Below are 25805 nucleotides of genomic sequence, written 5' to 3' on the forward strand. Positions count from 1 at the left end.
AGGATAGTCTTTCGGAGGGTAGATGCACTGTAGGAATTCTATGGTTCTATTCCATGGTTTCAAGAAACCCATGCAGACACTGGGAGAATGTGCAAACACCACAACATCACCCAACGTCTGAATTGAACATGGCTCCCTGGTGTTGTGAGGCAGCAGTGCTAACCAGTGTGCCACGATCTTACCTTCTTTCTGTCTTGTTTACTTCAATTATCGTATTCATTTATAATTATCTCATAAATAAATGTTGTGTTTCGATATTCCAGTAAGACATTTGTAGAAGCTTGCAAAGTTTAACGTAAAACATTTATTAACAAAAATAATTTTATAAATACAAAACTTTGAAACCAATTAACATTTAACTTGATGTTTAACCTTATTAGCTGAACAATGATGCTAAACTACTTCAACTTTTATCAGTTTCTTGAAATAAAATATATTTTGTCATTTAAATTGAGTGGTTCTGTCTATTGTAATGGGAAAGGAGGAGGAGAGGGGAGGGAGGGAAGAAGGGGAGGGTTCTGCACACCCTCCAGCAGAAGTACGTCCTTTCTCAGGTAAAATTCAGGAGCATATTCCATTATACTTCCTGTTATAATTAAAAAGTAAACAAAATTGTGTTCAAATTTACAAACCCGATGACTGTAATTATTAGGCAGCCAAGGGCCAAAGACTTTGGGTGTTTTGCTAAGAATTATTAGTCAATTCACTTGTGTTGTGACTCTGGGTCAAGTGGGGCTGGAATTGACCGCGCATTAGCCCAGGGTGTCGTAACAGAAGGAAATGGTGATGGTGGAAATCTGCAGGTGGCCGTACAGCGATAAATGATTGCATGACGAAAATATTGTCCCAAACTGTGAAAGTCAAAAACCAGGTTGGCCGAGAGGCAAAGCTATTCTAACCGGGCTTCACGAAAGTTGCTTCAGCATTGAGTGGCATCTTTTACCAAGAATCCCATTTAAAACCGCTCAGCAGCTGGATTAGCTGGGCACTTTAAAACAAATAATGGGGATAATTTAAAACTCTCTGGAACGCAACAGACCTCCTGCTTTTAAATGCAGCAGTTTGTGTTTTAAAGCAGCCTAATCTTATTTTCAGTCTCTGATTTGGACATGGGATCCGATTAGTAAGGCATGAGGTGGACAGATGTTGGTACGGAGGGTGCAAAGCTTGGCTGCCAGTCTTCCTTGCTCAGCAGTTACTGCCTGAGCATTGCACCTTCAGAGGCTTTTTGGGAAAATAAATCCTTTTTATCTTGAGAGTAAATTGTTCTGTCCTAAAAGTTGACTTATTAAGCAGATTAATTTGTGCTCTTTAATTTAAAAGCCCCCCAGGCTTATAGACAGCATAGAAAATGGTCACTTTTATTCTTTGCTAAAAGTGCTTGAATTTCCCAGTGGTAGCATTGAGTAATTGACATGCGGACATTTTGGGCTGGATTCTCCAATTCTGCGGCTAAGTGCCGGCGTGGGAACAGTGGCGTTTTTCCGACTGCAAAATCGGTGCCAAACTGATTCCGGGACCGGTGAGGGACTAGCAGTGGGGCCGGGTAAAATCCCGGCTCCCGCGCCAAAACTGGCCGGCGAGTTTCCGGGTCCGTGGCCATGCACGCGCAGGGTGACGACCTGCAGCGGTCGTGTTGTACAACATGGCACCGGCCACATGCGGACCCTACCTGCCAGGTAGTGGGCCCCCCCTTGCCACCCCGGACCGCCCCCGCCGAAGCCCACCCGGCCAGCGGAATAGCCCCCCTCCCCCCGCTGTGGCGGCGCTGGATACAGTCTGCAGTCGCCACACGAGGTTGACGAAAACTCAGAGCACACATGGCCCGTGCCGGCGGGAAGTCGGTCCATCGGGGGTGGAGGGCCTTCAGGCGACGTCCTGAGGCCGTCCCAATGGCGTGCGGCGTACTCCCCGGTGATACTGTTTTGGAGAGGGGGGGGGCGGAACATCCGAAAACAGGCGCTGCCCCCGATTTTGGCGTCAAAAGTGATTCTCTGCCTAATCGCCGATTATGATATCGTGTCGGGCAACGGATAATCCCGCTCTTTGCTTCTATTAGAAGTGGGCTGAATGGGTTGGAGGGCCTTGTAGCCTCTGAAACAGAAGCACCAGGTTCGAGTCTCTCTCCCAAGGACTGGATTGTACAGCCCCCATCGGGCCTGGTGGAGTGGGAGGGATGTGAAAGAGCCTCGTCCAGCACTACCCTGATAGCCAGCAAGATCCAGGTCATTACCACTCGCTGGTTTAAAAAACACAGAAATTCTCACAAACCTTGCATCTCTTGCCGAGAACTTTACATCTGTTCCCCCCCCCCCCCCCTAATCCTCGTACCATCAGCTCATGACAACAGCCTTTCTTCATGTACCCCATTTAAACTTGTGAGAATTTTGTACATCTCTATCTGATCTCCCTCAACCTCGTTCGCTCCAAGGGGAAACAGCTCCAGCTTCTCTACAACCTAACCTTGGAGCTAAATTCACTCAAACCATTCCGGTCAATCCCCTCTGCACCCTCTCAAGGACCTCCTTCCGAAAGTGTGGTGATCAGGATGACGTGCTTCTTTTACCCACTGTGGTGTAGCTATCTGTGGTTTGTGTGTTTCACACTATTCTGTCACTTACCCTGATATCTAAATACAGGGTGTTCCCAGGGTAACTGTGTAAATCACTTCAATCACTGCTTCTGTTCGATCGCTCTGTGAAATAGTCCTCCTTTCAGAGTTACAGAGCTCCTCCAGAATGGCGAACCTTCCTCCAAATACAAATCTCTCACCGTGACCAGCCCCACTTCCCTCCACCTCCTGTATACACTATCCATCCCTCCTGGCTCAAACCCATGATTCTCGCACAGCGGCGTTAGCACCGACATCCCTTCCACCCTAAAATGCCTCCTCAGCTGATTCCATATCTTCACCGTAGACTGCACCACTGGGCTCCCTGAATACCTACTCGAAGCCATTGGCAATGCTGCCATCACCATAGCCCTCAAACTAGACCCCTTACAAGATTCCTCCTCCATCCTAACCCACTCTACCCCTTCTCCTTCCCACCACCGCCGCACCTTGTCCACATTTACCTCCCAATAATAATGAAGCAAGTTTGGCAACGCCAAACCCCCCCCCCCCCCCCCGCTGCCTCTGCCTCTGTAGCAGGGTCCTCCCCACCCTCGGCACCTTCCCCGTCCATACAAAGTCAGAGATGATCGTGTCCACTTTCCGAAAAAAGGCCTTCGGTATAAAGATCGGGAGAGCCTGAAAGATAAACAAGAACCTCGGCAGAATATTCATTTTCACCACTTGGACCCTCCCCGCCAACGTTAAGTACAGTGTATCCCACCTCTTAAGATCTTCCCTGGCCTCCTCCACCAGCTTCGTTAAGTCCCACTTATGGAGCCCCGTCCATTCCCTCGCTACCTGAATCCCCAAATACCTAAACCTATCCCTCGCACCGTAAATGGCATCCCCCCTAAATTAGCCTGCTGTGCTAGCTCATTCACCGGGAATACCTCGCTTCTCCCTACATTTAGCTTGTATCCCGTGAATCCTCCAAACTTCCCCAACAGGCCCATAATCCTTCCCATACTCTCCAACGGATCCGAAACATACAGCAGGTAGTCACCGGCATAGAGCGAGACCCGATGCTCCCTCTGTCCCCTCATTATCCCCTGCCACTCTGCCAACCCCCTGCCACTCTGCCGACCCCCTGAGAGCCTCTGTCCCCTCATTACCCCCTGCCACTCTGCCGACCCCCTGAGAGCCAATGCCAATGGCTCTATGGCCAGCGCAAACAGCAGCGGTGACAGCGGACACCCCTGTCTCGTACCCCTGTGCAAATCAAAGCTCCGTGAGCTCACATCATTTGTCCTCACCCTCCTTCTTCGCGCCACATACATCAACCGCACCCGTGCCACAAATCTCGGCCCGAACTCAAACCTTCGAACAAGCACCGCCACTCCACCCGATCAAATGCTTTCTCCGCGTCCATGGACACCACCACCTCCGGTACCAGAGCCCCCAACGGATTCATCACCACATTCAACAGCCGTCTTATATCACTCGCGAGCTGCCTGCCCTTCACAAAGCCTGTTTGATCTTCTGCAACCACCCCCGGGACACAATCCTCCATCCTCCCCGCCAACAACTTAGCCAACAACTTAGCCAATACTTTCACATCCGTGTTCAATTGTGATATGGGTCTATATGACCCACATTCCACCGGATCCTTCCCTTTTTTGGGATTAGTGTGATTACTGCCTGCTTCATCATCTCCGGCAACTCACCCTTCTCCAGTGCTTCATTAAACGCCCCCAACAGATGTGGTGCCAGGTCCGCTGCAAATTCCTTATCAAATTCTGCCGGGTACCCATCCGGGCCTTCCCCGATTTCATACCTCTGATACTATCCAGCACCTCCCTCAGCCCCAGGGGCTCCTCCAACACCTGCCTCTTTGCTTCCTCCACCTGGGGAAATTCCAGCTCTTCCAGAAGCCGCCCCATGACCCCCTCCTCTCCTCCTGGGTCTGCCTCATACAGGACCTGGTAATACTTCCCTGGCTCTGACACCACATCCCCAGCCCCAGTCTGGATGTTCAATATTTCCCTGGACGCAGCCTGCCTCCAATGCTGGTGCGCCAGCATGCGGCTCATATTTCATACTTTAAACCCCAAGCAAGTTTATTCAATAATAACTAGACAATAATGGACGAAACATAACATTTTTAAAGTAATTACATTTAACCAGCTCCTTCTCTCATTAAAAGTAATGGTTTCACTATGATTGTTTTTTCATGAGGTGGTTGTGTTTCAGTGAGTTCTAAGTGCTGGGAGATGGTATCACGGACAGCATCAAAACAGCAATGTACATCCGCATAACACCTTGGAAGTGATGAAGTGTGCTGAGATACTTCACAGAAGCAATTATCAAATAAAATTTGATCGCAAACCACGAGATATTGAGCTCGGTTAAAGAGTTGGTTTTATTAAGTGTGGCTTAAAGAGGGGGCGGCATGTGGCGCAGTGGCTAGCACTGGGACTGCGGCGCTGAGGACCTGGGTTCGAATCCCAGCTCTCTGTCACAGTCCGTGTAGAGTTTGCACTTTCTCCCCGTGTCTGCGTGGGTCTCGCCCCCACAACCCAAAGATGTGCAGGGGAGGTGGATTGGCCACGCTAAATTGCACCTTAATTGGAGAAAAAAATAATTGGATACTCTAAATTTAAAAAAAAGTGTGGTTTAAAGGAGGATTTTGAGATAGAGGAGATTACGGAAAGCATTTCCGAGTTGATGGCCAAGGTAGCTGAAGGCACAGCCGCCAATGTTGGAGAGTTTTAAAATCAGCTCGTTAGCCGTTTGCATTCAGAGGAAAATGTGGAGGATGCTGGAAATCTGAACTAACTAGAGAATCCTGGAAAACACTCAAAACTCGAGCAGGGCCTGTGAAGGGCGGGGCCTGTGCAGGGAGGGGCCTGTGCAGGGAAGGGCCTGTGAAAGGCAGGGCCTGTGCAGGGCGGGGCCTGTGCAGGGCGGGGCCTGTGCAGGGCGGGCCCTGTGCAGGGCGGGGCCTGTGCAGGGCGGGGCCTGTGCAGGGCAGGGCCTGTGCAGGGCGGGGCCTGTGCAGGGCGGGGCCTGTGCAGGGCAGGGCCTGTGCAGGGCAGGGCCTGTGAAGCGAGGAAGTGGGCTCATGTTTCAGGTCAATCACATCACCTGACATTTTCTCTTTCAGGTGGTGAAAGGCAATACCCGGTAAGACTGTTACTTTTGGTCTTCATTGCCCAGTGACAGGTCTACCTGGCAAACAGGTCTACCTCCAACCTTGGTGAATCCTAATCTAATTGCAGTTACACCCAGGAATGGCATGGAATGGTTCCCAGGACTTCACAGCACACACAGCCATTCACTGTACCCTGAGGGACCAGCATGAGGGAAACACGGAGCGTATAACAGTCTTAGGAAATGATGGCTCCAGTGTTTCATGCAATAGTGACTTTACATTGGGAGACAGTTGAGCTGTCAGCAAGTGAATGGATTTACAATGAGGAAGTTTCTTCAGCTGCTTTACATTTCTATGGCACGGGTTCTACGGCGCGATTGAACAGTCTTAGTCGGGCCTGGCGAGAATCCATGGAAACCGTTTAGATTGCTTGAGCGGCCTAAATCGGGAACTTTGTCAGGGGACAAGTGGTTTACAATCTAACCGGCTTGCTACCCTTGGCAGATTCCAGAACACGCCTAGGCGCAGCGAGGAACCAATAATCACCAATTAAGACCAACCTCCATCTCATTAACGAGATGGTTGCCCAATCTAACGGCCACTTGTGATCTTACCAGCTCGCCAGGGAGAGTTGCCGTGAGCGACAATTAGCACTGGATCACACAAACGTGGAGCAGGCAGAACAGCAACCGGGGATCTCCCAGGCCATTGGAGGCCCCTGGGTGGTCTAGGACAGGGCAGGCTGACACTTGGGCACCTAGGCAGTGCCAGGCTGGCAGGGGAAATGCCAGGATGGCACTGCCATGGGTCAGGGTCTGAGGGGAGTGATGCCCGTGATAGAAGGGATGAGGGGGGTATGGAGGTTGGGGGGGGGGGTGAAGGGCGGGGAAGAAGGGGCCTCAGGAAGGTTGGGGTTGAAGGCTGGGAGTCCCATAGAGGGTGTGGGATGGCCCAAAAGAGGGTGTGGGATGGCCCAAAAGAGGGTGTGGGATGGCCCAAAAGAGGGTGTGGGATGGTTGATTGGGGGGAGGGGAGAGTCTCAGTAACCCATAGTGGAGTGTCCTCAATTAGGGGAAAGGAGTGTGGGATACTGCCCATGTGTATGGGGGGGGGGGGTGACATTGCCCGTGGATGGGGGAACCCCAAGCTCACTGAGAGATCGGGGCACCCTTCCAAAATGGCGGCCTGATCTTTTGAGGAGCCAGTCTGGCCAACCAGTGCAGATCCCCAGTGATGAAAATAATTCTAAGTGTGGGCTCGCCCAGAGAGGAACTCTCGGGGGCCCAACAAAATGACTTACGGGCCGGATTATTCCGCCCCACCTGCCGCAAGGTGGCCACAGGCAGGATGCAGAACATGTAACGGTCCATTGACCACGGGCGGGAATTTCTGTTCGCCGTGCAGGCGTGGGGAGGAGACTCCCACCCTACGTGCTATGTCAGGAGCTCGCCAACGCAGCCGTGGAGGAGTTCCCGGGAAACCTCGCTCACTACGGCACTTAGAACCTGTCTGTTAAACTGCACCCCTAGAGTTGGCTCACTTCGCTGATTGTGGGTCAGGTCACAGTTCTGAGATCTCGTGTAGCACCGTCTGACTCCTGCACCCTTGGGGAACTCGGATTCCCTCCAATCCGAGGGTGCCTGTGTCCAAAAGAGAAAATGTTGGAAAATCTCAGCAGTTCTGGCAACATCTGTAGGGAGAGAAAAGTGCTAACGTTTCGAGTTCAAAGCTTTGACAAAGAGTCATTGGACATGAAACGTTAGCTCTTTTCTCTCCCTACAGATGCTGCCAGACTTGCTGCGATTTTCCAGCATTTTCTCTTTGGTTTCAGATTCCAGCCTCCGCAGTAATTTGCTTTTATTAGAGAATGCCTGTGTGTTGGACGCTGGGGAAACCCGCCGATCGATAACGGGAGAGTTTTTCTGATGCGTAATTTTAGCAGCAATAGTTGTCACATGGGATATATAATTCAGCACATTGGGTTAGACGCAGTTTGCTGTTGTTGGAGTTTTGGAAGTAGAACATTGACTGTGGCCCAAATTCAGTGTCACAGATGAGCAGTTGACAGTTTAGGGCGTTTGTGAATCTGACTGTCGATTATATGTAACAGTTTAACCATGACAGCTGGGGTGTGAGCTGGAGGTGATGTGATTGGACCCTCCGCCCAAAGCCCCCAATGTACTGATTCTACCAGCTGATGTTAAATCTGAAGGAGAAGTACGAGAGGCCGGGGACACAGAGCCAGGTCAAACTCCGACAACGTATCAGTGTTCAACACAAAATTAAACACAAAGTTCCCAAACTATACCTTACTGTTAAGCAATGAAAGACTTCATTGTGTGTGTGTGTGTGTGTGTGTAAATGGGTAAACCCCAGGTTAATGGTCCAGAGACCAGCCCACAGGCCCTTGCTAAGTGAGAGTACAGCTGAGGTTCATGTACAAGTTACGGCTTGATGGTTGCTAAGCTTCAGTTTGAAAATCAGAAAATGAGAAAAGTGAGGAGGGTGAAGATTGTGAGCCAAATCAACAACAGATAGCTCCGAGAGAAGGACTTGCACTTTTATACGGTAAATAGAAACTGGAAATGGTGGAAATATGCAGCAGGTCAGGCAGTGTGTGTGGAGAGAGAAACAGAGTTAATGTTTCAGTTTGATAGCCTTTTATCAGAAGTGGAGAAAGTAAGAGAGGTTTAAAGTAAGAGAGGTTTAAAGCAATGCCAGGGAAGGGGTAATAATACAAGGAAGTCTTTGGTGGAAGGCAAGAGGGATGAAATGACAAAAGGGATGGTTAATGGTGCCAGGCAAAAGAAGTTGATAGTGGCACAAATAAAGAAACAACAGATCAGGGTCACGGTGAAGAGGGAAGAAGCATTAAACATACTGCCGTGATTGTCCCTTTTCAGGGTAACACAGCAGAGTAAGGGTCACCTGGTCTGGGTGACCAATCGGGACTCAGTGTGAGAGGCTCCTGGACAGAGACATTTTGGAGCGAGCTAGAGCGATGTAGCTGCTGTACAATTCTTATTAATAAATACCTTTTATGTTTACTAATGAAGTTTGTGAAAGCACATATTTACACACACTCAAGGCATGCTGAGCTGCAGAGAATCTTGACCTATCCACCTGCTTTTCCTCTCTCTCCCTCCCCAATAGCACTGGTCTTGGGTATCACTGGAAACAGGCCCTCTGTACTCTTGCCCAAGCATTTGTTCATGTGTGAGCGGAGATGGGAGAGAGGTGGTCACACTGTTCATCAGGTGTTGGCACCTCAGCAAAATTTCATCCTGTTCTCAGTCCACCTGCCTCTCTCTCGACCCCGCGCCCAAACCCGGGGGCTGCATTTGTCATTACTGTTGTTGTTCTTCCGCGTCGCAGGAATGGTTTGTAAAAATGTTTTAACGCTTGTCTCCCTCTTTCTTTTTTGCTCCCCTCTCATTCAGTCTGCTGTTTTGTGGTGCACAAGAGGTGTCATGAGTTTGTTACCTTCTCCTGCCCCGGAGCAGATAAAGGACCGGACACTGATGTGAGTACAAGGCTTTAATAATCAGTGCCTAGTATCATGATGGACACTTTCTCGAATGTGTAATTATTATCATATTGGCAGGAGTAACCGTTCGTTTGCAGGATGGTGGATTTAAAAATACCACGTCCAGGAAATCTTCATGAATTTATTCTGTGTCCTGTTGCCTCTTCAACTGTATGTTTTCCTGTCAAAACTATTGAAAGCAGTGGTTAAACCATTGGTGGGACTTTATCGACCTGTGGTCGATGACGTACTTCAAAGTCACGAGTGTGATTCACATGATTTGGCAGCTTCCCCTCCATTATCGAGTCCATCAGTGTTGCTCACTTTGGCATACACTCCCCGGCCTGGAGGGCTAGAGTGATGCAGACTGGGATTCCTCCCCTACCTGACCCAATCCGCACTACGTCCTCCTGGTTGGAGTCGAATGATTCAGCATTTTAGCACTTAGATGCTCCACAGGAAAACCTCCCAGTCACAATCTTCAAGAAGGCAAAAAAACCAAGGGGGGGGGGGGGGGGGGGGGGGAAACAGTCTCGATTTTGCTTGTGGACCCAGGTGTGAGGTACACTCCATGTGGTTCAGTTTTTATATGTGCTGTATGGGGATGGGAAGGACTATTCGAACTTCACCAATGAGATTTGAGAATAGGAACCAGGAGTAGGCCCATTCAGGCCCTTGAGCTTGTCCGACCGTTCAATGAGATCATGGCTGATCTGTGAGCTAACTGTATATACCTGCCTTTGCCTCTTAATATTTTTGCTCAACAAAAATCTATCTATCTGAGATTTAAGGAGAATTTGTTGCCAAATATCTCTCAGATGTGGAAATTTGGCGTAGTGTTAGGTTCAAAGGTAATGATTTCACTGGTCACAATCTGTGACAGTGAAGCCCAGTTCATGACCTTCACTATTCAGCTTCCGGTGATGTGCAACAGGCTGAGGGAAAACAGTGTCTCCAACAGAAGCCTCAACAGTGGAGTTCTGGCTTTGCTGGGGGCAGTAACATTGGGTAGAGGGGATGGAGGAGGATCAAGGAGGAGGTGGAATGGATTGGGGCGAGTTCGATCTTGGCCCCGGTCCGCATGGAGTTTGCACATTCTCCCCGTGTCTGCGTGGGTCTCATCCCCACAACCCATAAGATGTGCAGAGTAGGTGGATTGGCTACGCTAAATTGCCCCTTAATTGGGAAATGAATTGGGTATTCTAAATTTTTAAAATATATATATCCTCGATGTGTCTAAAGTGCCAGGTAGTCGAATGAGACTATGTACAGTATGTGTGGTCGTGTGTCAAAATTCAACCTATTGGTCTGACGTACTTAACGAACTTGAGAAGATATTCAGCACGGCCTCAGAATTTGATCCTTTATTCCTAATTCTGGGACTCCCAGAAAAGAGAATCATTTAAAAAAATAAATTGAGAGTACCCAATTCATTTTTTCCAATTAAGGGGCAATTTACTGTGGCCAATCCACCTACCCTGCACATCTTTGGGTTGTGGGGGTGAAACCCACGCAAACACGGGGAGAATGTGCAAATTCCACACGGACAGTGACCCAGAGCTGGGATCGGACCTGGGACCTCGGCGCCGTGAGGCAGCAGTGCTAACCCACTGCGTCACCGTGCTTCCTCAGACAGGAGAATCATTGACACTAATGGGAAAAAATCCGTATAATATCCTAACCATTGCGGAAAATCATCCTTTGATCTTGGATTAGCGATAAGTATCCTCCAAGTCAAAATTTGCATAAATTATTATGGGATGTATCCTCATGTAGTTCCTAACTTGCATACCCCGTTCTAAATTGCATGCTTTCCGAAAGTATGGGACCCTGTCTCAAATTCTAGATTCCGTTATGTCTGACTTGCTCCACAAAGTGTTCCACAAGATATGTGGCATGATTTTGAATTCGCTAAATGTGGAGTCGTGCATCATATTACCATGTTCACACGGCCTTACCCTCTTCTCTGCTCTTCTCCAGCTGTTCTTGTTTTTTTCCTATTGTTTGGTTGGTTTAAGAACCAAGTTTATTTTTCTGTCGAGGTGTATGCAGAAGCATTTACACTGCACTGTACCAGTTTTGAGGGTTTGTGGCTATATTTGAAAAAATGAAAACATTCTCATAAAAATATGTACTTTGGAAAAGAGGGTCTCCAGTGCCTGAGCCGCAGGGGTTGTCTTGCAGAGGAAAGGAGAGAGACTGGAAAGTTGAACAAGCCGGTGCTTAAGAGATTCTCTAAGCTCTATTTCTTCACATATGAGTAATGTGATCATCCTGCTGTGTGTACCCGATTCCCATTTTAAATGATACACTGATATGGTATCTTGCTGTGCCATTTGACATCTGTATATTTAATCTGCAGATATATCTGATGAAAACAGTTTCAGTCTCTGTGCTGACGTGCAAAGGTGCGTTCCATTTGAACGTTTGGGAAGGGATGGGATAAAATGATGGGCATCTCTTGAAATCTCTGTGAGCAATTCACAGTCCAGGATTGACTTCCTTCTCCTTCCTCTGCCGTTCTGTGTCGCGCTCTAGTCGCTGAGCCTCGGAGTGGCTTGTGCGTTGATGGATGAAGTGGAATCATGCCACAGCCGTCCTTCTCCTCCCAGTTGGTGGTGTTAATGCCTCCGTGCTTCAGGGTAGCTTTGGGAAGACTATTGGGAAGGACCCTGAGATAAACATATGTTGATGTAGAGTCAAGGAAGTTGACCGGGGCAGACAGCCGCATAATCAAAGAACAACAAAGGTATAATTGCCCAGACCCTGAGAAGCCAGGAGAGGCTTTTACCATCTGGTAGTCTCTGAAAGCGGACAGACCAGTTTCCAGCCACCAAGCCTGAAGGCCAAGTTTACAGCAAACAAGTTTCTAAGCCTTGGAGCCAAGGCAGTGCAGAAAACCTTTGTAACAGCAGTTTGAAAATATCTTCGCTGAACCAGGAAAAAGATGGTTCTCAGATTTGAGTATCATCCCTGTATGATGTGATAACTATAGTTGGTTATTCAATTTGGATATTGTTTGGGGAACAGGGGAAGTCTTACAGAGTTCAGGTATTGTAGATCTAGTTTGTAACAAGGGGTACTTCTATAGAAACTGTTTTTAATAATTCATACATCTAACTTGTATGAAAGTTGAGTAGTCCTGTTTGTGTATATTTGTTTTTTAATTACTTTCAGAAATTGTCTTTAATTGTTACATGACGACTGGGATATTTATTCTGACTGGGATTTCACTTGTCTTCTCACACCAAAACAAAATAAAACTATACACCCACACAAACCGGTGTTCCAAGTGGGGATACCCTCAAGCGTAACACCAGTGAGCTTCATGAAACAGAAGGAGGCGGTTTCCAGGCATTTGGATGCAATGGTCCGTCCATCGGAGTTGATTCTGCAGGAGCAGGACTTCGATGCTGGTACACAAAGCTTCACGGAGGACACTAGCGTTGGTCCAGCCGTCCTCCCATTTCATCGCCAGGTTTTGACGCAAGCTCCGCTGATGGAAACTCTTGAGGATCTTAATGTGGCATCGCTAGGCACTCCAGGAGAGAAGGGTGGTCAACACAAGGACTTTATAAACCACCAGGACCATTGTTAACTTCTAATGGCCCCTGTTGTCAAAGACATATTGACGCAGCTTTCAGAAGGCAACGCTGGCACAACTTACTGGGTGCTGGACTGCCTCCTTGATGGTAACCCCTTGTGGGGGGGGTGGTTGCCGAGATATGGGAAGTGCTGCACATACTCCAGAGTCACCCCATTTACGTGGATGATGTTGGGGGGGGGGGGTTTCTGAACAGCCTGGGGAAGGTTGGTGAAGGAACTCTGTCTTGACGATGTTTAAAGATAGGCCAAGCATGTTATAGGAATTAGTGTTACCTGGCTGGGTCGAGTTAAGTCAGTCCAGACCATGGATTGAATTTCAGAGCTGCTAGTCACAGAGTATAATTCAGGCAAAGCAATTTTTACATGCTGCGCTTTTACTGGGTAATATTGGGGCAGGCTCCACCTCTACAAGAAAGCAGCTAACTCCCCTGACTTGGGCTTTTTTGGTTTAGTAAATTATAACTTTCACAGCAATACAAATTAATCCAAGCCACCTATATCTAAGTGACATGTTGTACACTATTCATGCAATCTTGCGGTTGTGAGGTAAAGATTTTCATCTGACAAGCTGTACCTGCATGGTAAAATATAAAGACCAAATCAGTGGGTAGCAGAACTCTAGTTGTCAGCGTTCCTATCGCAAAGGTGAACACTCCACTGTGCTGCTCACTGCCCCCCTAGTTAGCACCTGAAGCTAAAGCCTACATGCCTGTCAGCACACTGCCAATTAAACCACTGTGCTGAAGGAAAGTTACAGAACAGAAGCTCCAGTGTTAGCATTTGTGGGCCAATAAGGTCCTCCTGTCTAATTAACTGAATGTTTCTGCTTCCTCACTTGACAAGATTCCATTCACAAGGCTGGCCTTGTAGATTTGCTCGAGTAAAAGCAGCAATGTGACGGTGCTAGTCTTATTGGCTCTTCTATAATTCAAGCCTTTTGAAGGTGCATCGCATTTTAGTGCAACGACCAGCTTCATCTTAAACATGCACGTATGTAAAATAAAGAGATTGCGTTTGTATTCTGAATCTAATTTGCTGACAACACGCATGTGGGTCAGGAAGAGACTGTCGTTAACCCACAGGTTGAATGCTTTTCTTTTAGAACAAAGAACAAAGGAAAGTACAGCACAGGAACAGGCCCTTCGGCCCTCCAAGCCTGCGCCGACCATGCTGCCCGTCTAAACTAAAATCTTCTCCACTTCCTGGGTCCGTATCCCTCTATTCCCATCCTATTCATGTATTTGTCATGATGCCCCTTAAACGTCACTATCGTCCCTGCTTCCACCACCTCCTCCGGCAGCGAGTTCCAGGCACCAACTACCCTCTGTTTAAAAAACTTGCCTCGTACATCTCCTCTAAACCTTGCCCCTCGCACCTTAAACCTATTTTACTTGGGTAGGGGGCTGGGAGGAATAGAATTTAAATGTTGATGATGTAAACACAGCTGAATGGTGTACCCCATCGAAGGATTTATAAGGCATGAGAGTTTGGAATTTCCTCCTTAAATCCCTCCAGCCCACCAGTTCTCTCCTTTAGGACATTCCATAAACGGCCGTCTATATAATACATGTCATTATTGTTATTCAGCTTGTCACCTGTTATGAAGCATAAAGAGCTAATGATAATTGTCTAAAGATACCAGGCTTCTCAAAGCAAGATGAACAATGATTACTGGTTTTCAAAAGTGCTGATGAGTTTATAGCAATGAAGGTCTATACATGGGGATCAAATAGTGTGCACATTTAATATTCACACCCTGTGTTTCCAATTATTGCTCCTTCAGCTGGGCAGTTGATCAATGTTGAATAAAGGGAGGTTAATTCTCCAGCTTTTCTTTGATACTTACTGTCGCTGTGGAAGAGGATTTCAGAATAAAAGCCTGTGTAGATGGCAAAAACTCCGAATCAGATCAAAGATATCCCACAATATTCCGCCCCTCAGGTCATCCAATATTTTTTATATTTATTCATTTCTGGGATGTGGGTTTCATTGGCCAGGCCAGTGTTTATTGCCCATTACTAATTGCCCTTGATGGCCATAATAATCTTTATTAGTGTCACAAGTAGTCTTACATTAACACTGCAATGAAGTTATTGTGAAAATCCCCTAGTCTCCACATTCCAGCGCCTGTTTGGGTACACTGAGGGAGAATTCAGGATGTCCAATTCACCCAACAAGCACGTCTTTCGGGACTTGTGGCAGGAAACCGGAGCACCCGGAGGAAACCCACACAGACACAGGGAGAACGTGCAGACTCCGCACAGTGACCCAAGCCGGGAATTGAACCTGGGTCCCTGGCGCTGTGAAGCAACAGTGCTAACTAACCACAGTGTTACCGTGCTGCCCATTGAGAAGGTGGTGATGAGCCGCCATGTTGAACTGCTGCAGTCCCATGTGGTGTAGGTACACCCACAACGCTGTTAGGGAGGGAGTTCCAGGATTTTGGTGCAGTGACAGTTGAGGAACAGCGATAAAGTTTCAAGTCAGCATGGTGAGTGACTTGGAGGTGATGGTGTTCCCATGCCTCTGCTGCTCTTATCATTCCAGGTGGCAGTGTGCTGTTGAAGGAACCTTGGTGAATCGCTGCAATGTATCTTGTAGATGGTATCCACTGCTGCCACTGTGCATCAGTGGGAGTGGAGGATGGGATGCCAATCAATCAGGATGCTTTGTCCTGGATGGAGTCAAGCTTCTTGAAAGTTGTTGGAGCAGCATGCAGGCCGGTGGAGAGTAAGAATATTCCATCACACTCCTGACTTGTGCCTTGTAGATAGTGGAGAGACTTTGGGGGTCAGGAGGTGAGTAACTCTTTGAGGAATTCCCAGCCTCTAACCGGCTATTGTAGCCACCTTGGGCGGGATTCTCCGGTCACCGACGCTGAAATCGCGTTCGGCCATGGATCCGGCAATTCTCAGGCCGTATCCGCAGCTAGAGCCGGGTGGGTGGGGGGCTCTACGCTGCGTGCCTGCTAGCCCCCACCAGACAGGGGATCGGGGGAGGTTTTGCGCCATTTTTTCGGGCGTAAAACGCCACTAATCCCACGCCGGCATCAGCATTTTGTCTCAAAATCGGAGAATCCAGCCCTGTATGTTCGTGCCTAGTCCAGTTGGGTTCCAGGTAAATGGTAACCCCCAGGATGTTGAAAGTGGCGTATTTGCCATTGAATGTTAAGGAGAGGTGGTTAGATTGCCTGGCACTTGTGTGGCACGAATTTCATTTGCCATTTCTCAGTCCACGTTTGAATATTGTCGAGGTTTTGCTGCATTTGGACCCTGACTGCTTCAGCATTTGATGAGTCGCGAATGTTGCTGAACATTGTGCGGTCAGCAGCGACTATCCCCACTTCTGACCTTATGATGGAGGAGAGATCATGATGAAGCAGCTAAAGATGGTTGGGCCCAGGCCTCTACCCTGAGGAACTCCTGCAATGATGCCCTGAGACTGAGATGATTGACCTCCAACTACCGCAACCATCTTCCATTTTGTGAGATAAGGTTTGAGCCAGTGGAAAGTTTCCCCCCTGAGTCCCGTTGACTCCAGTTTTACCAGGGCTCCTTGATGCCGTACACGGTCAAATACTGTCTTGATGTCAAGGGCAGTCACTCTCCCCTCACCTCTAGAGTTCAGTTCTTTGCCTATGTTTTGATCAAGGCTGTAATGAGGTCAAGAGCTGAGTTGCTTTGGTGGAGCCCAAACTGAGCCTCAGTGAGAAGGTTATTGCTGAGTAAGTGCTGCTTGACAGCGCTACTGATGACCCCTTCATCACTTTATTGATAATCAAGAGCAAACTGACGGGGCAGTAATTGGCCGGAGTGGATTTGCCCTTTTTGTGGTCAGGACACATGTGGGCAATTTTCCACATTGCCCGTGTTGTAGCTGTACTGGAACAGCTTGGCTAGGGGCGCGGCAAGTTCTGGAGCACAAGTCTTTAGTTCTACTGCGGGGATAGTATCAGAGCCCATAGCCTTTGCAGTATCCAGTGCCTTCAGCTGATATCACGCAGAGTGAATTGAATTGGCTGAAGACTGATATCCATGATGCTGGGGACCTCTGGAGGAAGCTGATTTGGACCATCCACTCAGCATTTCTGGCTGAAGATCATTGAAATGCCCTTATCTTTTACACTGATGTTTGGGCTCCTGCATCATTGAGGATGGAGATGACCATTTGACCATGGTTACCTCAGCTACAATTTCCCTTCTTTACTTCGTGTATCTCAATACCCTTTACCCAATTTTTTTTTAAATCCCTGTTTTGAAAATTTTAATTGACCTCTCACAATATGCTGCCTTTTAGGGAAGGGAGTTCCATATTTATTATTTCCTTAATGTGGAAAAAGTGCTTTCTGATATCCCCCGAATAATCGTTGAGTTAAAACAGCTCTTGTCTGGAACGTTAATCCTGTAAATAGGATGGAAAATAACTGACATCTTCAAAGGTGACCTTTAACCTGTCTAAGTTATGTTCAAATCTCCTAGGGATGCAGTTCAGACAAGGCAACGGTGCATTTAGGAGGCGAATTAGCAGGGGAGCCTGATGCAATTTGCTCCTCTCTCAGCAGTGCTGGCTGTTTGGACAACCGGCTGCCAGGCATTTGACAGCAAACACAGGAGACAGTTTCCAAGACAACCGGTCCTGAAAATTCTCATCCATCTTTTCAAATCCCTCCATGGCCCCAGATAACCCCCCTCTCTGAACCCCTGTCTCTGCAACTGCCTTCACCCTCCGACCTCTGCACTCCTCCCATCGGCCCCCCTTGTGCATTCCTGATTTGAATCCTTCCACTATTGATGGCCACGCCCGATCAAGCAAAATTCGACATTGAGCAGTGTAAGGAGATTATTCCAGAGCTTAGGACAGATAGAATTCCCTCACTCTCTCCCCTTAAAACCCATCCCTTTAACCAATGTCTCCTTACAGATGTCAAGTTCTGTTTGATCATACCCCTGTGAGCAATTTACATGTTTCACTGTGTTAAAGCTTGTACAAATTCAAGTAGAATAAAGGATGATGGACGCAGTTCCTGTGGCTCGGTTTTGCTCTGGCCGCTGCTGATTGCCTCACTGCCATGGGATAGCAGTGCTGTGTGGCAGGATTGAGGTACGTCCAGAGTTAATGATTCTGGATGTATCATCAAGTCACATCCCGCCCGCCATGCAAAACAATATTTTCCCCGATGTCTACTGTTTATGTTATTGGAAATTAAAACAGTTTTAAAAAACAATTGGAACAAAATCTTTGTATTTCTGTTTCATGCCCCTAAGACATTTTTCCCAGATGGTGCCCAGGCGATTAATCTTCAAGTCCTGAAGACTCCAGGTTAATGTTAGCTATATCTATATCTCAGCCATCTCCATGTTCATTGGTGATGATGGATTATGGGTGGGTGAGGTCTTCATCTTGTTTCCGTTTCAACCATGAAAACTGGCCGCAGCATAATTATATGTCTTGTCCTTCCAAACTGTTAGTTGTCTGTGAAGAGAGTATTTTGATTTGCATATCCCTGGTGTGAATCAGGGTGGGTACAGGTCCATCACTGGTGCTCAGAGTTGAAGCAGCTTTAGCAGTAGAGTTAGGACAGTCGCAGAAGAAGCAAATTGCACAACATTTGATCACGTTGGCCCAGATCTCCAGAGTCCCTGGAAGAACAACAACGTCCTCCACGATAGTCCTCAATACCGGAACTGAAAGTGAATAAGCCGGGTGGGAGGGGTCTTTGATTATGCTGCCCACTTTCCCAAGACAGCGGGAGGTGTAAATAGAGTCAATGGGTGGGAGGCAGGGATCGTGTGATGGACTGGGCTGTGTTCACGATTCTATAGTTTCTTACGGTTTTGCGCTGAGCAGTTGCTATACCAGGCTGCGATGCAGCCAGATGGGATGCTTTCTCTGGTGCCTCTGTAAATATTGGCAAGGGTGAATGTGGGCATGCTGAATTTCCTTAGTTTCCTGAGGAAGTATAGGCGCTGTTGTGCTTTCTTGGTTATAGCATCGACGTGGGTGGATCAGGACAGATTGTTGGTGATATGTACACCTAGGAATTTGAAACTGTCAACCATCTCCACCTCGGCCCTGTTGATGCTGACAGGGGTGTGTACAATACTTTGCTTCTTGAAGTCAATGACCAGCTCCTTAGTTTTGCTGACATTGAGGGAGAGATTGTTGTTACACCACTCCACTAGATTCTCTATCTCCCTCCTGTATTCTGACTCATCACTGTTCGAGATCTGACCCACTATGGTCATGTCATCAGCAAACTTGTAGATGGACTTTGCCATGCAGTCGTGTGTGTACAGGGAGTAGAGTAGGGGGCTAAGTACGTAGCCTTGCGGGGCCCCAGTATTGAGGATTTTCGTGGAGGAGGTATTGTTGTTCATTCTTACTGATTGTAGTGTATGCGTCAGAAAGTCGAGGAACCATTTGCAGAGTGAGGAGCCATGTCCTAGGTTTAGAGCTTTGATATGAGCTTGGCTGGGATTATATGTTGAAGGCGGAGCTGTAGTCAATGAATAGGAGTCTGATGTAGTAGCCCTTGTTGTTGAGATGCTCCAGGGATGAGTGTAGGGTCAGGGAGATGGTGTCTGCTGTGGACTGGTTGTGGCAGTATGTGAATTGCAGTGAATCTCGGCATTCTGAGAGTATGGAGTGAATGTGCCTCATGACCAACCTCTCGAAGCACTTCATTCCGATCGATGTCAAGACCACCGGGCGATAGTCATTGAGAAATGTTGCCTGGTTCTTCTTTGGCACCGGTATGATGGTGGCCTTCTTGAAGCAGGTGGGAACCTCGGAATGGAGTAGGGAGAGGTTGAAGATTTCCGCGAACACACCTGCCAGCTGGTCCGTGCACGATCTGAGCGCACGACCAGGGACCCCATCAGGACCAGATCACTGACCTGAGTTCAGGGTGCAAGTCATCAAAGCCTTCAGCAAGGCGAGGAGGAGGGGTGGCTAACAGCCATCGACGGGAGCAGCGGGGCAACTCTCCACCTCCCAGGCCAGGGCTGAGGAGGGCAGGTGGGCAACCAACCAAAGAATAGAGGCCAGGCTGGATAAAGCCGGCACTTAGCAGCAGTCAGCCAGGAGCCCACAATTCGTCAAGGCTCACAGCTTGGCCAACAGGACGAGAGCGGAGAGGTGAGCAGTTGGGAGGGGTGAAGGCCGGGCAAGCGCCGGCATTGTGCCTTTTCAGGGAGCAGCGGCCAGTGGGGCGACTTGACCAGAGCCATGGGCCAGGGCTGAGAGTGAGAAGGCTGGGCGGCAACCAGGCGGCAACGACGAGAGCGCAGAGGCCAGACAAGATAAGCAGCAGCCAGGAGCACACTCCGTTAGGGCAGCACGGTGGCCTAGTGGTTAGCACAACCGCCTCACGGCGCTGAGGTCCCAGGTTCGATCCCGGCTCTGGGTCACTGTCCGTGTGGAGTTTGCACATTCTTCCCGTGTCTGCGTGGGTTTCGCCCCCACAACCCAAAAATGTGCAGAGTAGGTGGATTGGCCACGCTAAATTGCCCCTTAATTGGAAAAAATAATTGGGTAATCTAAAATTTAAAAAAAAAAAGGAGCACACTCCGTCATCGAGGCTTGTGGCTTGGCCACCTGAGCAAAAGGTGCGAGCAGTCAGGAGGTGCGAGACCCAGGCAGGCACCAGCAGGGTGGTTTTAGGGGGGAGCAGCGGGGGACTTGACCAGAGGCCAGGGCTGAGAGTGAGAGAGCTGGGCGGCAACCAATTGCACTTTGGAATATCGACTTGGAATTCAGTTATTCTTAATTCAACACACGGTCCAGTTTCTACAGTCCACAAAGCAACAGCGTCCATTCTGTCATCCATTTCTGATTTGGGATTTGTAGGGAATGTTTTAATGGGGTATTCGACCTTGTCACTTTGATAAACACCTTCCGGTTTTGTGTCAAGGTGTGATGATTTCTCCGAGGCGGCGATCTTCAGGTCCATCTGCTGGGGGTTGACTAACCCAGGCTATAGAGGAGCTGGCTATGCTAAAGTATGTCATAGATAATGATGTATCACTGACACTAGGCGGTCATGTATTGGACACTCTGTTTCTCTCTCTCATGGCTAAGAGCTACGGACCTACTCTGTAACCTGCTTGGAAGTAGAACTGATTAACAAGTGTTAAGTAGGTCCCAGATTATGTCTACAGTCTGTTTGAGAACCAAGTTCCATGCTGAGAGTTCAAGACAGAATGATCAATCTCAGAACAGGTTGAGCCTACACCCACTGGAATTTAGAAGAATGCGAGGTGATCTATTGAAACATGTAAGATCCTGAGCGGGCTTGACAGGGTAGATGCTGAGAGGATGTATTTCCTTATGGGACAAACTAGAACGAAGGAGCACTTTCAAAATAAGAGGCCTCTCATTGAAGATGGAGATGAGGAGGAATTCCTTCTCAGATGCTGTTAACCTTTGAAATTCTCTACCTCAGAGAACAGTGGAATATATTCAAGCCTTAGTTAGATGGGTTCTTGTATCTACAAGGGAGTCAATAGTCATGGGGAACAAGCTGGTAAGTAGATTTGAGGCCACAATTAGATCAGCCATGATCTTATTGAATGGTAGAATAGACATGAGGGGCCAAATAGCCAGTCCTGCTTTTTGGGCACATCTCTCTCAAATGACAGCATGCAGTGTGGGATATTCTTGGAAGCGTTCAAGAATCCGGCACAATCCATTGTGGACGCAGTTTCTATGTGGGATGCATGCAGAACTCCTGGGATCAAGATTTTGGATGACTGAGCCATTTGAGAATCAAAGCCAGATTCTGCTATCAGGCAGTCGGCAGGAAATTCCAGTATTGTTTCCGTTCCTGTTTCTCCCTCAACAAACAATCCGCCCTCGAGGGAGTCGACCTGCAATTCCATTTGGCATTCCTCAAGTTTGCAGATGGATGGGGCTTCCCGTGTTTCTGCTGGGAGCTCCTTTACTTCAGCACTCACCAAATGATGTTTAACCAGCGTGGACCCGGCTTGAGAGTCAATAACAGGCGGCTCCGTCCATTCGGATATTTCAATTGGAATGTTCGTTTTGCAACATTCGATTTCTTGGCAATAATTTGGGTTTGAATGGGCACAGCCTCTTTACAGATGACACAGTGGGGGTGTATTTTTATCCTGGCGTTTTGAAACCTGGCTGAATTTGTTGATGCTTCTGCTGTGCTCATCCTGGAGGCCGGTTCTACTTCTGTAGCTCTGTTGGAGTTTTGGACACGTGTAGTTTGCTCGGTTTTGCTGGGCTGTCTCTTGAAGCCTGTACTTGGCTCACTTTTACAGAGTCCTTCGCAACGCTGGGGCGGAATGCGCAACATCTTCAGTTGTGTTTCTGCATGTTGAATTTACTGCCCCCCCCCCCCCCCCCCCCCCCCCCATCACAATACTGGCGTTCAGAAAGTCTCTTCCCTTCTGGAAAAAAGAACAGAATCCTGTCAGAGGGCTGTGAGCAAAGCCACAGATATTAGACTTGGGCTGGACACTCCACTTCATTGAAGCATCTGCTCCTGCACTGGACGTTTCTGGCTTATTCTGTCCTGCCCTGGCCTGTGCTGTGCTGAGCCACATCACCAGCTGATCTCTCCACTCTGTTGCTCAGCAACCAGTTCATGTTTGCTCACCTCCAGACACACTGGTTGCAATATTCACCATCTCACCGTCATGTTGACAACAAGTAGGCTTGGAAAACAAGTTATCAATTACAGTATAGGCTTGTTGTTATCATAAGTTAAAAAGCACGGGCGGCACAGTAGCACAGTGGTTGCACTGTTGCTTCAAAGCTCCGGGGTCCCAGGTTCGATTCCCAGCTTGGGTCACTGCACGTAGGGAGTCTGTACCTTCTCCCCATGTCTGCATGGGATTCCTCCGGGTGCTCCGGTTTCCTCCGGGTGCTCCGGTTTCCTCCCACAAGTCCCGAAAGACGTGCTTGTTAGGTGAATTGGGCATTCTGAATTCTCCCTCTGTGACCCGAACAGGCGCCGGAGTGTGGCGACTAGGGGCTTTTCACAGTAACTTCATCGCAGTGTTAATGTAAGCCTACTTGTGACAATAATAAAGATTAGTATTATTATTATTACAGCAATTAAGCAGTGATTTTGGGGTTTCTGTGCCTCGCATTGTGTGAACTGAGTGTGGGTGGGGTCAGGAGTGCATTGATGTCATTGGGGGTGGGGCTTGATGTCTTTGAGGGTGGGCTGCCGTGTCGCCAGGGGGTGAGGTGTGATGTAGGGGTCCCACAAAGAGAGAGAGCGTGGGGCCCCCAAAGGTGCAAGTCCGCCTTTGGCAGCGAATCATTATTGACATTTGTGTCGCACCAAGAAATATAAGAAATAAGGAGCAGGAGTTGGCCAAATGGCCCCTTCAACATTCCTCCATCACTTAACACGATCGTAGCCGACCTTTGAAATCAACTCCCAATTCCCCAATCGATCCTCAGATACCATGATCGACTTAAAGGTCCAAAGATCCAGTGATCTTACAAAGAGACTGGGCTCAGATATTTGCTTTGTGCATTTCCAGCCACTAACATAATCCTCATTCGAGTATTACAGCACAGAAAGAGGCAATTGGGCTTATCAAGTAATTCAGGGCACCTAAAAAAATAGATGTGCATTTATATAGTGCCTTTTGGTGTCTCAGATTGTCCCAAAGGGCTTTACTTCTGATGTGGAGAAACCATGGGAGCCAGTTTATGCACCTCAGGATCCCACAAAAGCAATTTGCTGTTGTCCCAATGTTCTGCTTTTAGTAATGGTGGATGTGGGATAAATGTTGGCCCAGAACGGGAAGAATTCCCATATTATTTTCCAAATAGTGAAATGGGATTATCAACCTGAGGGGACAGATAGGTTCCTGTGACTTAATAGGTGAAAAATGTAAGTAATTGTGAAGGCTACTTTGAAACATTAGGAGTAAATAACATTTTCTATAGTACCTTGCATCATTCCGAAGCACCTCAAGTTACCTCGCTGTGAAGAGCAGTAATTGCTGTTCTGAAAGCAACAGCTGCAGAGAGTAATGAGGTTATTGATCAGTTAACCGGTTTAGGGCAGTGGTTGCTGAGGGCAGGATGTTGGAGCATCTCCTGCTCTTCTTCAAAATGGTTCTTTATGGCCTGTATTGGTGGAGATTATTGACCCTCTCACCTGCCTCTTCTCTTTGCTGCAGGAGATGCCTAGTTCAGGAACTTGAACACACAGTCCAGAGATGTGCAGGTTAGGTGGATTGGTGATGGTAAAATTGCCCCTTTTTGTCCAGGGTTGTGCAGGTCAGGTGGGGATAGCACGGGGGAGTGGGCTTAGGGAGGGTGTTTTTTCAGAGGGAAGGTCGGTGCAGTCTCGTTGGGCCGAATGGCCTCCTTCTGCAATGTAGAGATTCTATGATTCTACAGTCTAGGTCAAGACTCCCAGTGTTTGTACTTGGGCAGTGCTGCACTGTCAGAAAGCCTATCCCTTCGATGAGACATTAAACTGTCCCCTTGGGTGGATGTAACAATCACACGGCACTAGTTTGAAGAAAAGCAGGAAACTATTCCTGGAGTCCTCCGCCTTATGTATCCCTCAGTCGTCAGCACCAAATACAGGTTGTCTGGTCAGAATTTCAGTTGCTGTTTGTGGGAGCTTGCTGTGCATAAATTGTCTGGCTCGTTTCCTACATTCCGACAAGCACCTCACTGTCCATAATGTGCTTTGGGGCTTCCTGAATTAGTCCAAGGCTCTGGAGCAATGTGAGGCCTTTTTACTGAAAAACTGGGAATAAAATAGAGGGGAAATCAAATGCCTTCAAATGGGAAGATGTTGCAATCGGGATTTCAAATAGTTAAGCAGCAAGATCAATGTCATGCTACTTGCTAACGATGCGTTGCCATAGTGACAGTGCAGACCTCTGCTTACACTGGAGAAAAGGCAGCAACATAGGAGCTGCCTTGACAGCTCAGGATGTTTGCCAACTGCACTTGTGGTCATTTCCTTAAACTTTCTTGTAAAAGATCCTGGCAACATCAGTCCTTATTTTATGCTAAAGATGTCCTGGAACATTTTTACTGGAACAGCATTGTACCTGGCGAAGCACAAACTGAGGATCTTCGTGACAGAGCAGGGCCTCTCCAAATGCCTTTTGTTTTTGTCAATTCAGATTATTAACAAGAGAGTGACTGTTTGAGGGCAGCAGTCAACTAGCTCTCAATGCCTCTGGGAAAAGAATGACCTGACCTTCACCTCGCAGCACACAACTGTTCCATTCGGCCCGTCGGGTCTGTGCTCGCTCTCCTGAGGAGCAGTTTACCGTGTGCCACTCCCTTGCCTTCTCTCCGTAGCTCTGCACGTCCTTCCTTTTCAGATAATTATCCACTTCTATCTTCACTGTCTCGGTTAAACCTGCCTCCACCACACTTATCAGGTCGGGCATGCCAGATCCTAACCACTCGCTATTATTCCGTAAGCCGCTGTTTCTTCTTTTGCCAACCACTGTTGCTTCACAGTGTCCGGGTCCCGGGTTCGATTCCCGGCTTGGGTTACTGTCTGTGCGGAGTCTGCACGTTCTCCCGGTGTCTGCGTGGGTTTCCTCCGGGTGCTCCGGTTTCCTCCCACAAGTCACGAAAGACGTGCTGTTACGTGAATTGGACATTCTGAATTCTCCCTCTGTGTACCCGAACAGGCGTCGGAGTGTGGCGACAAGGGGCTTTTCACAGTAACTTCATTGCAGTGTTAATGGAAGCCTACTTGTGACAATAATAAAGATTATTATTATTATACCTTAAATCTGTGCCCTCCCGTTCTTGATCACTCCACTAATGGGAACATTTTGTCTTGAGCCCTCATGATTTTGAACAGCTCTCTCTTATATCTCCTCTCAATCCTCGCTTCTTCAAGGAGATTAGTCCCAACTTCTCCAATCTATCCACGTAACAAAAGTTCCTCAGCCCTGGGACCATTCTGATTAATATTTTCTGCCCTCTCTCTAATG

General features: G+C 48.1%; 1 protein-coding gene across 1 annotated transcript in view; it reads left to right on the top strand.

Moving 5' to 3' along the window:
- Positions 1-25805, top strand: part of LOC119953069 (protein kinase C alpha type-like) — a 249538-nt gene that overhangs the window by 7014 nt on the left and 216719 nt on the right. The window contains exon 2 of the mRNA XM_038776888.1: positions 9146-9228. Coding sequence (XP_038632816.1) covers positions 9146-9228 — 83 coding nt within the window. The remainder of the gene's footprint in view (positions 1-9145; positions 9229-25805) is intronic.

This window comes from Scyliorhinus canicula, chromosome 18 (genome assembly GCF_902713615.1).
Source record: "Scyliorhinus canicula chromosome 18, sScyCan1.1, whole genome shotgun sequence".
Classification (NCBI taxonomy): domain Eukaryota; kingdom Metazoa; phylum Chordata; class Chondrichthyes; order Carcharhiniformes; family Scyliorhinidae; genus Scyliorhinus; species Scyliorhinus canicula.